We start from the raw sequence: 15328 nt of genomic DNA, 5'->3' as shown, positions 1-15328 counted from the left end.
TTGTTTTATCAGCTCCTGAAGTTAAAAATTCACAGTGCTATCTATACACAAAGCAGGTACTCTAAGCAGACTTCTTGAATCAGTAAATGAGAATACAATATGATATGATCTCCTTTTTCTGTGACAGGTTGTAAACATTTGCTTTGAAATACTTTTTTTTTTCCTGTGCTGAACAAGGCAGAATTCCCTACCTTCAGGTCCAAGGTGTTTTATCTGAGCAAGTTTCAAGCTGGAATTAGATAACTTCCCTTTTGCTCCTTCTGCTTGTTCTGAAACTACAGAAGAGGAGTATGAAACCAAATACTGAGGGATACATTGCATGAGTCCCACTTCAACTAAACCCAAGCCAGATGCAGACAATTCAAGAAATAATAGAGCTGAAGACAGCACACTTTTCAGGGATGCCAGGGCCATTTGCTCCCTCTGCTATAATTTATGGTTCTGTAGTCCAGGTTCAGTTATACCACAGTTTAGAAAACTCCCTGGAAACAACATTCACCATTAGCTGCTCCAGGAGCACAGGGATTCCTTTGATGAGCACTAAGAGATTGGTAACAATACCTCCTAAAGGGCCAGGTTGCTAGGTAACAGCTTGTTTCCTTGGTCACGGTGAATACATGGAAGACCCCAAAAGGAGGCTGTTGATTCTTGCTGGACAGCTCTTCTGGGAATGGGATGAAAAATGTCTTCAGAAAAATAGGTTTAGGAAGGCCAGAGGAACTTTATGCACCAACAAGACATGTCCGAAAGGTAAGCAAATGAAATGTTGTAAGTAGTCTTATTCATTTCCTTAAGAGAAAACAGACAACCAGAGGTTTGTGTGTTCCTGGATTAAATTTCATTTAAAAATGTAAAATAATGAAATCTGGGTTACTGATGACTGTTGCTTAGAGAAATGAGCCACCGCCTCTCCTATATGCAGGCAACTGTCTACAAATGCAATTCAGGTAATCACTGCTGTAACAGAAAGCTGGACTTACTGTCTAGTAGCGGTACATTTATAGCTACACACGGCACTTTAAGAGAGTGTGTGTGAACTTCAGGGGGAAGATCAGATAGGACAGCCAGAAGGAAATATCTATTAGTTAATATCCACTGCTGCTGCTGCTGCTGCTGCTAAGTTGCTTCAGTTGTGTCCGACTCTGTGCGACCCCATAGAAGGCAGCCCACCAGGCTCCCCCGTCCCTGGGATTCTCCAGGCAAGAACACTGGAGTGGGTTGCCATTTCCTTCTCCAGTGCATGAAAGTGAAAAGTGAAAGTGAAGTTGCTCAGTCGTGTCCCCATGGACTGCAGCCTACCAGGCACCTCCATCCGTGGGATTTTCCAGGCAAGAGTACTGGAGTGGGGTAATACCCACTAATTATAGTTAATATTAGTTTTATCTATGAGTTACATTTAAATGAAATAACTACCAGAAAACAGGACTTTTACTAGATCAATAAAGTCATAAATCAGATTAAATTAGAGGCCAAAATCTAATACTTGTTTCCTCATTCCTAAATTTTATAGCTTTTTCATAAATGTTTCTCAAAGCATGCTGATAATTAGACAATATATGATTAGGTCTCTTAAGGACTTGAATGTTTTGTCCTTATATGAGTTTAAATTGGCTCTCATCCTTAAAAAAAGTGAGATTTGCACCTTCACAGGATGAAATACATTGTGCTTTCATGACTGTGTGAAATTTATTTATAGCTCCCTAAATTTACTGCCTATAGTTAAGATAGGAATCATGCTTAAAGTAGGGATTTAAAGGCTGAAGCAGTTATATTACAGAAGTTTTCTTTTAGTTAGCAAACTCTGAACATCTCATCTCAGCAGTATGTAGATGTTATGTTGATTTTAATGTCAAAAACTGAAATAATTAGAAATGGGCAGGTGAATCAATAATTTTTAAATGTGTAGAAGTTTTGTGACCAGTTATAAATTTATTTTTCCTACTTGCTAACACCCTTGAAAACACTGTACCAAGAGGAAGTTTACTCATGAATTCTGTAAAAAAATGATATTTATGATCAATATTATTATTTTTAAGCTAGTACATTTTTGGAGAAGGCAATGGCACCCCACTCCAGTGCTCTTGCCTGGGAAATCCCATGGACGGCAGAGCCTGGTGCTGCAGTCCCTAGGGTGCTGCAAGTCGGACACGACTGAGCGGCTTCGCTTTCACTTTCACTTTCATGCACTGGAGAAGGAAATGGCAAGCCACTCCAGTGTTCTTGCCTGGAGAATCCCAGGGATGGGGGAGCCTGGTGGGCTGCCGTCTATGGGGTCACACAGAGTCGGACACGACTGAAGTGACTTAGCAGCAGCAGCAGCAGTACATTTTATAAAATTATTTCAGAGACAGGGTAAAAGTGATGCCCAGGCTGCAATTTAAACTTTAATCTTCAAATTTTGAAGGAGTGGAGAAAGAGTGGGAGGGAGGGAAGGAAGGAGACAAAAGAAAAAAAAAAAGTTTTCTTAGTGCCAGTATTTGTTCAATCACATTTCTGCACATCATGAAATAAGCCTTGATCATACTATCTTCCTAACACACTGTTAATTTCATTTGAAATTTTCTAGTTTTTTCTCTGTTAACAAAACTACCTATATTGTCCTTTAGTGTCTATATTCTTCTTCTCCCCGTCAGTGTTACATGTGGCTGAGTTTTCAAAACTGTAACAATATAGGTAGTAGTAAAACATTCCTCAAGTACTGGGAACCTTCTAAATAGCAGATATATATGTGGTTACAATAACATTCTAAAAATTTCTAAATATAATTTTATAAAGAAAACATAGAGGTATCTCAGTTTATCTTCATTGTTCCTAGGATTTTAATATAACTTTGTGTTTCTAAAAATATCAATGAGCCCATTAATAGGTACTGAAGTTTACAAGCTTTTCCTCTAAAGAATTTTGATACATTTGTCCTTTTACTCTTGTTGCACCTTAATATGGGGGCCTATTTGTGTTTATAGGAATGCACATGGGGCTAGAGCAACAGAACAGGAAAAATTCATTAGAATACAAGGTTACATAAAATTAAAATCTGACCATTAAGATAGAAATAAAGAAATAACAATTTTAGTTGTATATTTTTCAAAATTATAATTTGTTCCTCTATGTTTTTAGAATCAACAATCTAAATAATTTCAGATATATCTGTTAAAATTCTGGGCCTTAGGTACTCAAATTTTAGAGATATTTGTAAAACACATGAGTATTTTAGAACATTCATTGCTATATGATTACTTAATTTATGAATTTAGTTCTAGGAACTTAATTTAGAGCCATCAGAAATTTGAATGCAATAACATGGTATACCAAATTTGCTATTTCAGACACTAACATGTTATAATTGCAAAAGACTTCTTGATTTCATGAAAGCTCCTTTCTCAGTGTTTTACAATATCTCATCACCATCCCTAACATGTAGATAGCACAATCATCACCTGTTTTACAAATGAATTAACTTATACATAGGCATAGAGAGGACAGGGTTTCTGGATTTTAAAAGATAAGAAGAATTGTCAGAGTAATCAGAGATTGGATTGATATCGTCTTTCAGCCAAATTTAATGCTCTAGAGTTCATGGTAAGTTTCCTCTAGCTGATAACCTAAGTGCATGGGTTTAGCAAGATCCCACTAGATCTGAAAACCTCGCTCAATAATCTGGGGGGAGAAAGAAAGCATCTGAGGATTTGGGGAGCGTCCTTTGCTAACTGAAAAACGCAATTGAGCTTTTTCTTTTTCTTCTAAATACAAAGCTCTCATGATGCAGCACTAAACATGAATGGAACATTTAGAAATGGAGTTATAAGCAATGCCATCTTGACCACGCTGACTGTCTGAAGCAGCCCCCTGGCCTTCTGGATGGTGTGTGTTCAATACAGCCTCCTTCGCTTCACCTTAGAAACAAGGCCATCTGCCACTTCCTCTTTTCCTCTCCTTGCAAAGCTACATAATCACCAACTTGACATTTTAATTAAACAGATAGCATCCCTTTGCAGCCGACAATTTATGAGGCTTATAAATTCCTGATTGTAAACAACAATGCAATCTTCCAATGAAAGGGGCTCATGAATTGATAACTTATATTATTGTTGTTTTTTGTCCTGCAGTCTCAGCTCACCAGATTCCCTCTTGTTGGCCATTCTACACTTTTTGAAACCAAGAACAGATGGCCAATTTAGATAATACCACCTATTTTAAAGACATCATAAATCACTCCTGACAAATGCTGTACTGTTTTAGTCATGGCAACATTATATTACAGCATTAATAAAATTAATTTCTCTTTCATAAGGTTTAGAGTTGCAATTTATGATAATTGTTTGTTCAATGCAGGCAGAAAGATTAAAAATGAGTAAACCAAAATACTAACTAAACTATAAGCCTGGTTTTATTTTCCTTGGGGAGGGGAGACATGAGAGGGTTTTTAAAACAGCTTGATATCACCTGGAATGATGTTCTCATAGGTTCTACTACTAAAGGCTTACCATTTATTTTCAGTAAAGAGTCAGTGCTCAGATTTACATGTTTTATTAACTACTGAATTATTTATCTGTAGTTAAGTGAAGCAATCAGAATAGGAAAAATCAATATTAATGATCTTCCCTAATAACAACTGCATCTGAATAAATGATACACATTTACAGTTATTTAAAGAATCACAGTAACTTGTCTGAATCTTATTTGAATTGTAGTAATTAAAAACACTTGATCATTTACTTGTTTGACTTGGACAAGTTATGCCACCTTTTTAGGTCTCTGCTTCCTCATCACTAAAATCAAAATAACAATGTTACGCACTTCGGTGATTTTAATGATTAAATACTTTGGTCACCTGATATGAAGAGCCGACTCATTGGGAAAGACCTTAATTCTGGGAAAGATTAAAAGCAAAAGGGGAAGGGGGTGGCAAAGGATGAGATGGTTGGATGGCATCACTGACTCAATGGACATGAATTTGAGCAAACTCTGGGAGATAGCAAAGGATAAGGAGGCCTGATGTGCTGCAGTCCATGGAGTTGCAAAGAGTTGGACACAACTTGGTGGCTGAACAACAACAATGATTAAATGAGTTAATCTCTGTAAAGTTCTTAGTGTAATGCCTAGCACATAGCATATGATTGCTAATGCTAATGCTAAGTCACTTCAGTCATGTCCGACTCTGTGTGACCCCATAGAGGGCAGCCCACCAGGCTCCCCCGTCCCTGGGATTCTCCAGGCAAGAACACTGGAGTGGGTTGCCATTTCCTTCTCCAATGCATGAAAGTGAAAATTGAAAGCGAAGTCGCTCAGTCGTGTCTGACTCTTAGCGACCCCATGGACTGCAGCCTACCAGGCTCCTCCATCCATGGGATTTTCCAGGCAAGAGTACTGGAGTGGGGTCCCATTGCCTTCTCCGTAGCATATGATTAATAAATGTCAATTATAAAATCATTATATTAGTGATAGTTGTCATCCTGTTAATATTGTTGCCAAAAAAAAAACCACAAAACCAAACCAAAAAAGCTTTTCACTCAGGCAGAGTCCGCGTCATCTTCTGAATATTAAAGGTAAGGATCCACCAGAGGTGCTAAGTGACCCAAGGTCACAGCAGTAACAGTTTTAGATTCCCAGGACTCATGGTTTTGCACTCTGAACGTCAGTGACGTGTGCATGAAGGCAGATGGGGTAGAAGTTTGGATTAGTTAGATAACCTGTAAGATGCTCTACCTTTTCTTTTTTTAAACTAAAGGATCACAAATTATCTTTCTTTGCTGATATTTCCCCCCCAAAACCGGACCAAAGTAAACTTCTATATGGAACTTGTGATAGAAGTAATGGAACAAAGAAGAGCTTCAGAATTCCCCAAGGGTTTTATTTCACGATGTCAGCACACTGCTCTTCACCACTGCCCTCTGGTGTATGTCCAGGAGGAATATACGAGTATGAGAGAAATAATTCAGCCTTTGGGACCCACAGAAAGTAATCACACTGAAAGAGAGTCAGACTAGTTATCTACTGGTTAGAATCTTCTCAGATAATCTGTCCTTAGCTGAAACTCTAGACCAAATTTATTTCATTCCATTCTGGCAGGACAAAAGCCGGTGAAAGAGAAAGAAAGAGTGTGGATGTTATTTGCCTATTTATTTCTGTTACCAAAGTTTTAATTACTTTCTGTTATTCATAAATGTCTAATAGCAGTCAAGATAATGGCACAAATAGTTCTTCTAGTTTAAACTCTCAAATAATCTAATGTAAACTAACATAATGAGAAAATTTTCAGTTACTTGTAAATGTGATTTTATCTTGAAGCTGTTATACTTGGTCTTGCAGCACTACCCAACCAAAGTACAGTGAAAACCCAATCAACTGGATCTTTCTTATCAGACATTTTGGCTTTGTGAACTTATGGTTCCCTGTGCTCTTCTTTAAACAAAATAAGACCATTTCTCACACTTTAGGTTTAAAAACCAGAGAGAGAGAGACACTTCCAGATTTTCCTATTGGGTCTGCTTCTCATCACTGTGTTGTGGTTCAGTTGTGAAGTCGTGTCTGGCTCTTGGTGACCCTATGGACTGCAGCATGACCCCATGGGCTTCCCTGTCCTTCACTATCTCCCTGAGTTTGCTCAAACTCATGTTCATTGAGTCAGTGATGCCATCCAACCATCTCATCCTCTGTAGTCCCCTTCTCCTTCTGCCTTCAATCTTTCCCAGCATCAGAGTCCTTTCCAATGAGTCAACTCTTTGCATCAGGTGGCCAAAGTATTGGATCATCAGCTTCAGCATCAGTCCTTCCAATGACTATTCAGGATTGATTTCCTTTAGGACAGACTGGTTGGATCTCCTTGCAGTCCAAGGGATTCTCAAGAGTCTTCTCCAACACCACAGTTTGGAAGCATCAGTTCTTCGGTGCTCAGCCTTTTTATGGTCCAACTCTCACATCTGTACATGACTACTGGAAAAACCAAAGCTTTGATTATATGGACCTTTGTCAGCAAAGTAATGTCTCTGCTTTTCAATACACTGTCTACGTTTCCCATAGCTATTCTTCCAAGGGGCAAGCATCTTTTAATTGCGTGACAGCCCAAGAAAATGAAATCTGACACAGTTTCCATGTTTTCCCCATCTATTTGCCATGAAGTGATACAACTGGATGCCATGATCTTAGTTTTTTGAATGTTGAGTTTTAAGCCAGATTTTTCATACTGTTTATAGGGTTCTTAAGGCAATAATACTGAAGTGATTTGCCATTCCCTTCTCCAGTGGACCATGTTTTGTCAGGCCCTCATCACTGTGTAACCATGACTAAAGTTCAGAATCACAGACGAGTCAGTCATGTCATTATCCTTATTTTCCTGATTTCATTTTGGCAGGAAATGGCTAGCATATTTTCATGAAGACAAGAGAACCAAAAGTCAGTTAAATGTTTATCCTCTTTTCATCCCCTGAAATACTATTCCATTTTGCCTTATTTTATTCTCCCTGATTGTTGGCAAAACTCTGGTTAGAGATAGCAGGATTTACCTGCTTCGGGAATAATAAATTTTGCACACTGTAATGTTTTTCTAATGTTTATTAATTTGTTACCATGGCAAAGTATTCTTTGGTAATGTCAAGAACACCATGTCCAGGTTATTAAAGAATTGCTCAATTGGGGAATATTGGAGAGGTATATATTTTCTGATGGAGGGATAATTTTTTCCTTGATAACAAGGCACAGTTTTATTTTCTTAATGGCATAGAAGCACTATTTTTAGAATATGATGTAATGGCTATGCTCTTCTACTCTAACACATCAGTTAATACATGAAAAACGAAAGACATTTCTACATTATACTTCATGAAGGCAACTTCAATATACAAGGGATGTGTCAGTTTCTTGTAAGCAAAATTGCTACAGAGCTTCATAATAACTGTGCCATAAAATATAGAATGCTGTCTCTTAAGATTCTCGGAGCCTGAAAAATAATCCATCAAGTGTAAAAAGAGGCCAGAGATAGATACAATTTCTAGTTTTATTTAACATGGAAAAGCATACTCAGATATCATTTTTAAATTGACCTAAAGTAATATACAGTACCAATTACAGAAAGAGAAACATAACCACTCCTGAGGAGAAAGGGAAAAGTGCAAGAATAACAGTAAATAATAAATGCAGGAAAGCAAAAAGACATTTTATATCTCAGTGGCATAACAGTGGGAATACAGAGAGAATAGGACTGTTTTTAAGTGAACTATTTGAGCAGTATTTCAAAGTGAGTAAAATTGATTAAAGAACCTGAATTTTTAATATGTTTGCCACCAATTTGAGGAAATATAATAGGTTTTGGGGAAATTTCATGGAAAATGGAAGACCCAGATCAATGGGAAAACCAGTAGGGAGTTTAAAGCTTATTTGGCCCAAGCCAAATCTGTAAAGTAGCTCACCAGGAATGGTATTCCAAAATTAGGGCTGATTTCCTTGTTCACATCCTATGAGCATGTCTTCGTGTGTACCATTAGATTTACTTTTCTAAGATGTGCAGCCTCTGTAGACAGTCTTACCTGGAAGAGAATTTGCCTTAAGTGACTGTCAGCCATAAAAAATGTGTTTAGGACTATGACAGAATTCCTAGGGTATCATTTATGTCTCTTATAAATGGAAAAGCTGGTGCTTATAATTTGTGGCTATTGTTGTTTTATACAAAGATATTTACATTTAAAAACTTTAAGCATTTTTTAAAATGTTTAATTGGAGGATAATTGCTTTACAATGTTGTATTGGTTTCTTCCATGCACAAATGTGAATCAGGCATAAGTATTCAAATATCCCCTCCCTCTTAAACCTCTTAAACATTTTCTTTTGCTCAGCTCCTCAGGTCAAAACATAAGTGATCAGGAGACTTGTCCATCTAATTCATCCTACAGCTCCTATCTGAGTGAGACACACACTCTGTGGGCTCTCTCCAGGAACAGAACACTATATTCTCATTCCGATTCTGGAATATCATCCCTGGTAAGAATTTTTTAATTAGTTCTTTACTTAGTCATAAGTTTAACCTGCATTTTACTTAACATTTTACACTTTTTAATAAGTGTATACATGTCTTCCAAGGTGGTACTAGTAGTAAAGAACCTGCTAGCCAAGGCAGGAGCATAAGAGATGCGGGTTCGATCCCTGGGTAGGGAAGATCCCCTGGAGGAGGGCATGGCAACCCACTTCAGTATTCTTGCTTGGGAAATCCCGTGGACTGAGGAGTCTGGCAGGCTACAGTCCGTAAGGCCACAAAGAGGTGGACATGACCAAAGCAACTTAGCACACACGCATACATGTCTTAAACCTATCCTTGTAACTGGGGAGAAAATGAAAGTTGCTACTCTCAGTCCCAACTCAGAAAGGAAAGAATCTGGGGTGGAGGAAGGAAAACAAAAGAGATAGAGATGAATAGAAAAGATAATGACCAGAGACATAACAATGGTGTCCCTTCCTTTCCCCACTGAGTTCAAATTCTGTCTCTAGTCTAAGAATTATCTCCTTTCTTTATGGAATATCCTTTGTCCACAAGATAAAAAATTTTCCTCCTAAACTCACCATTTCCAAGATTGTTCTTCAACCCATCTAAGTGAAATCACAAAGTTTTGTCCCTCCTTTCTTCATTCAAAAATTTTCCACTTGTTCCTTGGATGAAAATGAGTGATTTCTGTGTTTGCCTCTCAAATTACAGAAAATGAGTTTTTCAAGCACAAATACCATATTTTATTTAACTTTGTATCTTTAGTGTCTGAGATAGTGCCTGCCACATAGCAGGGGCACCATATTCATTTTCAATAAATTAGTGAGTTGAAATGAAGCATTCTAGTTTCAAAAATATTTATTGAACCAATGGGTTAATCACTTGGTTCATCAAAATAAAAAAGGAAGAAGAACAGGGTAAGACATAGGAATATTCACCAGTCCTTTAAGAAGAAAGCATGGTCACACAACTGCAATATGTTGACAGCCTTTCATAGATATAAACAAAGAAATGCAATGGCTCATTTTCCTGTGATGCTAGAAACCCCCAAATCAACCACATAACTCCTTTAAAAAACACAGTTTTTTTTTACACAAAATTAGATATCAGTTGAAAAACGGAAACTTTATTTTCAATATAGCTTTAGCTTAAATTCATTTTTTCCCCAGCTAGAGTCTCATGAAATAGCACAAAAAGGCATTTGGATGTGGCAACTACAGGAAATTGAACTTAAAAACTTTTTTATTCTATGACAGTAACAAGCAAAAAAAGATTCCAAAAGCATATAACAGATTGGGAAAGACGCTTCCACAAACATGTAAACCGAACAGCCAAAGATAGACTACATTTTTCAATAATCTAAAATGTGTTTGTGTTTCTTAGTTTTTTAAAAATAGTTCTGAAGAATAAGTGAATTACTTGAAAGTATGTTAGCGAATCCTCAGATTGTCTCAAAGAATTTCTCAAGCATTAATTAACTTTTTAATGTTGCTGTTAATCAAGTTAGAGAACTTTGTTATTTTTAAAATGAATATGTTTACCCTGAAGAAGGAAATGGCAACCCACTCCAGTAGTCTTGCCTGGAGAATCCCATGGATGGAAGAGCCTGATGGGCTACAGACCATGGGCTACAGACCAGTCAGACACGACTGAGCGACTTCATGAGTCATGAGATGATGCCCTGGGCATATACTGATGAAATTTCTGAGCCTGAAAGACAAAGAGAAAATCTTGTAAACTTCCAAATAGAAGGCATTCCCAGCAAAGGAGAGAGAAACAGACAGCCTTCTCAAAGCCACAATTCTGAACACTTAAGACAGAAGAATAATTATTACAAAGTAATGAGACAAGGGACAGTATTCTAAGTTAAATTTCTACAACTGACCAATAAGATCACTCTTATGTGAAGGTAAAGGATATTTTCAGATGTGGAAAGATTACCACCTACATTCGCCTTCTGGTAAAACGATTTGAGGAAGTATATCAGCAAAAATAAGCATAAAACCATGCTAAAGGTCTCACTTTGGAAGAGTAGGATAAAAATAGTTATTATTTAACTTTGATAAAGTGATACAGAAATTTAGTTACATGATAAAGTGATCCAGAAACTTAGTTACAGGATAAAGTGATACAGAAATTTAGTTACACTTGATTTAAATATGAATGCAATTACCAACATAATTGTAAGTACTGGTAGAGGATTTAACTTGTTAAACTTTTTAGAAGTAATAAGGGAATAAGAAGAAATAAACAAAAAATGTAAAATAAGATGGTAGAAATCAGACCAAACATATTAGTTATCATAATGAAAGTAAATGGACTGAATTTCCCTGTAACAAAAATAATCAGATCCCAAGTCTTTTCTTCCACAATATTCATGTTGCAATGAAAAGAATGTGAGGCTTGGAATTAACCAGGTCTGGCCATTTTACTCAACAATTTTCATCGACCTAACTTCCCTGGAAAATGAGTGCCACAGTGAAAGAAAATACATCACTTAGAGAGGGGGGAAAAAACATCTGCTTCAGAGAGAAGGAAGGGGAGGAGAAACAGGGAAGAAGGTAGGGGTGCATTCACCACTCACAACACTGCAACACCCAGGAGCCCCTGTTATTGTTCTTTAATAGCTTCAGAGAGAAAACAGCTACCATTTTTTAGCCAGCCAGAGCTAGGTTTCTGTTCCGGTTCAATAACTACCTACCTATATGACCTTGAAGAATTTTCTTAAATCCGAGCACCAATATCGCCATCTATCAACTCTCACTGATATTCAGCAGCAGAAGGTAGGGGAGATGCTTCATGGTACAGCTCTCCATATCCTGGGCTAGAGATACCCTGGACCCAAATGGTAATGATAATGATTAAATCTAGGAAGGTTACTCAGAAGCCCTAGAAAGAGTGTTCAAATACAATTTCAACTGTTGTACATTTTTGAATGGCTATTAAAAAGGAGAGTGTGTTTTATTATTTGAAAGAAAAATAGTCTCAGACATTCCTCTCAGTTATCTTCTAGCACATTTGTTCAACCTCCCAGAGACTTCCAAAACACTGATGCCACTTGGTTCTTCATTCAGTGGCCACCCCATTTCCCTCCCTGTGCAGCTTGCACAGTCTGCCATTATGATGGATTACATAGCTGTGCAACCAATCACGGATGGCTGTAAATCTTTTAAATGTCTTTAACAGGTAATACAGTCATACAGTTCCAAAATAAAACCATGTCAGATGTAGAAAACAAACTTACAGTCACCAGTGCAGGAAAGTGGGGGGATAAACTTGGAGATTGGGACTGATGTATACACATTACTATAGAAAATGGGGTTTCTCTGGTGGCTCAGACAGTAAAGAATCTACCTGCAATGCAGGAGACCCAGGTTTGATCCCCGAGTTGGGAAGATCCCCTGGAAAAAGAAATGGCAACTCACTCCAGTATTTTTGCCTGGGAAATCCCGTGGACAGAGGAGCCTGGCGGGCTACAGTCTATGGGGTCACAAGAGTTGGACATGACTGAGCTACTCAACAACAATAATAACAGTATAGCACAAGGAACTGTACTCAATACTCTGTAATGGCCTATATCAGAAATGAATCTAAAAAAGAGTGGATATATGTATAACTGATTCACTTTGCTATACACCTGAAACTAACACATTGCAAATCAACTATACTCCAATAAAAATTATTAAAAATAAGTAATAAATAAATAAAATGAATATGTTTAAATATTCATGGACCAACTAAGGTCATTCAGTAAGTAAGTAATAAAGGTAAAAGATCAAAGTTAAATGATTATTAAAAACCCACCTCTTCCCAATTTATTTTGAGGCAGTTTGCCCAAAATTTTGCTTTATAGGATGGGCTAGTTCCATGTGCTATGCTAAGAATGAAAGGCTCTATGGTTTAAAACTCTAGGAAAATACTTTGTAGTACAGACTCACAATATATCTTAAGATACTAAAGGTTCAGAGCAGTCCTGTAGTAAAGATAAATGCTTAGCTTGGTTTAATCCAGTGCCTCATAAGCTTATTTAATGATGAAAGTGTTCTTTATGTTAGTCACACAGCCTCAAGCAAAGAAAAATTGTACAAAATACTGTTCTGTGAGATGAATGTAGTTGTTCCAAATACTGTACTGGCGCTTCTTCAAATCAAATACCCTTGGTTTGTCTGTACAGGTATAACACGGCTAACAGAAGAATGACTCTATGGTGTATGTTTTTAACATATTCTTTGCTGAGTAATATGCCTTTTTGTTTGTGCTAACCTTGAAACTATCATAAGTCATGTAAGATACTAGGAATTTTGATTGGCTACAGCTTCGGTAGTAATAAACAGCATAAAATTGCCCCAGATGTGATCTTGACACATATTCTGGCCAACAATACATTGTCCAGAACAAGAAAGATGAGCAGAGACCAGAAATATTTCATTCAATATTGGCCACACATTTTAGGAATAATGTCAATAAAATGGAACTCTTCCCAAGGAGAACCACGCTTCTCCTGAATAGTCAATAATTTGTAAACCATGATCTATAAGTAATAACTAAATGACAAAGAGGATGACAACCATTATTAGACACTTAAAATAGTAGTCACATGCGAAGGGATTCTTCTGGGTAGCCTCAAAAGGCAGAACTTTTGTAACTGGACTAACTCAGAGGGATTACTTCAGGTCCATATAATGAAGAACCTTTAACAATTACAACTATTCTAAAATAGAATGAGATTCCTCATGAGCTATTCAATAAATAGCAGAGGACAGATTATTAGAGGTGATGTAAAGTGGATTCATGAATGGGTGCATATATTTATTTGTGCTATCATTTGTCAGCAAACATAAATCAGTTGCAGGTGTTGGAAGATGCAAAATTGAATAAAAATAAATAGTTTAGATTGGACTCACATAATATCAATAAGCACGTCATTAGGTATCTAGAGTTCAATTTAGCTTAGTGTTTGGATGGGTTCACATTACTTGTACACATAAAGTAAGTGAACTATTTATCGCCAGATGATATTTCTCTCTTACTTTAAAGCTTCCATCAGATTCTTTTAAGTACCTCACTTGGCACAAAGTAGAACAAAATGACATCCAAGGAAGTCAACTGCGTTGCCCACGAGTAAGAGAAGGTAAAGGAACAGAAGTGTGTGATCTTTTTGTGCATGCTCTTAGTAGATGTTTTTTGAAGATAACAAGACATTACTTGGGGATAAAAACCTGTATGACCTAGAGGTAGAAAAATTTCCTTTATCAAGACCATATAGTTGTTAATATAGTGAAACCACCTTTCAAAGCATACTCTTTTTCTTTTAAGATTTATTCATTTATTTGTTTTACTTTTGGGCTGTGGTGGGTCTTTGTTCCTGTGTGTGGGCTTTCTCTACTTGCTGTGAGGGGGGACTACTCTTCATTGCAGTGCATGTGCTTCTCACTGGGCTTCTGCATGGGCTCTAGGGTGCAAGGGCTTCAGTAGCTTCAGTGTGTGGGCTCAGTGGTTGCTGCTCTCAGGCTTTAGAATGCGGGCTCAGCTGTCGTGGTGCATGGGCTCAACTGGTCAGTGGCATGTGGGATCTTCCTAGACCAGGGATCAAATCCATGTCCCCTGCATTGCAAGGCAGACTTCAACCACTGACCACCAAAGAAGCCCTAAAAGCATAATCTTATGGCTGATCATATAAATAATAATGTTCTATATTAAATATTAGAAAACAGAAACAGAAGAACCTGTAATTCAATTATCCAGAAATAGTCACTGTGACTTTTATTTCCATTTAGTCTTTTTTTTTGAAAAGCATGTATATATTTCCTTACAAAATAATGTGGACATCTGTATTTTTTGAGTTTTTTCATCTGATATTGTGAGCCTTTCTTTCCTCCATGTTATAAACATTACTCTAAACAAATTGTTTAGAAGTTGCATATCTTTCCATCATAAGGATATTATTAAATTTATTTAACCAATGATCTTTGTTGGAATTTTATGGTCATGAATAACACTGTTACTTCAGTGGATGATTTTAAGCTGGTTAATCCTCCATTGATTAAAAAAGCATTAAAAGAGAATCTAAATAAACCAGTAGCCTCATTATGCATTTTCACTAAACATTTTAAACTTGGTAAAATGACCAATGCTTTATTATTCCTCTTTCATACTGTCAGATTTTATAAGTGTGCTGGTGTGACAGTATGAAGGATTTTTAATCTGAAGCCCTCGATATACATAATGTTTGATTTCCCGAAGTAGCTACAATAGATTATAAGTTCTGTAGGAACAGAGACTGTTATCTTTTTGCATCCTTCATAAGTGCATGGAATAATATTAGACATAATTCCTGCTGCAGTGAGTATTTGGTCT

At 37.0% G+C, this 15328-nt stretch overlaps 1 protein-coding gene across 1 annotated transcript in view; it reads left to right on the top strand.

Moving 5' to 3' along the window:
* The first annotated feature begins 595 nt into the window (after nucleotides 1-595).
* The window catches only part of LOC102402573 (acidic leucine-rich nuclear phosphoprotein 32-related protein), a 31931-nt gene continuing 17198 nt past the window's right edge, over nucleotides 596-15328 (top strand). The window contains exons 1-3 of the mRNA XM_025288629.3: nucleotides 596-750; nucleotides 8829-8973; nucleotides 14009-14102. Coding sequence (XP_025144414.2) covers nucleotides 725-750; nucleotides 8829-8973; nucleotides 14009-14102 — 265 coding nt within the window. The 5' untranslated portion in view covers nucleotides 596-724. The remainder of the gene's footprint in view (nucleotides 751-8828; nucleotides 8974-14008; nucleotides 14103-15328) is intronic.

Source organism: Bubalus bubalis, chromosome 1 (genome assembly GCF_019923935.1).
Source record: "Bubalus bubalis isolate 160015118507 breed Murrah chromosome 1, NDDB_SH_1, whole genome shotgun sequence".
NCBI classification, from domain to species: Eukaryota; Metazoa; Chordata; class Mammalia; order Artiodactyla; family Bovidae; genus Bubalus; species Bubalus bubalis.
Note: the sequence above shows the minus strand (reverse complement) of the source record. Positions and strands in the feature narration are given on the sequence as shown.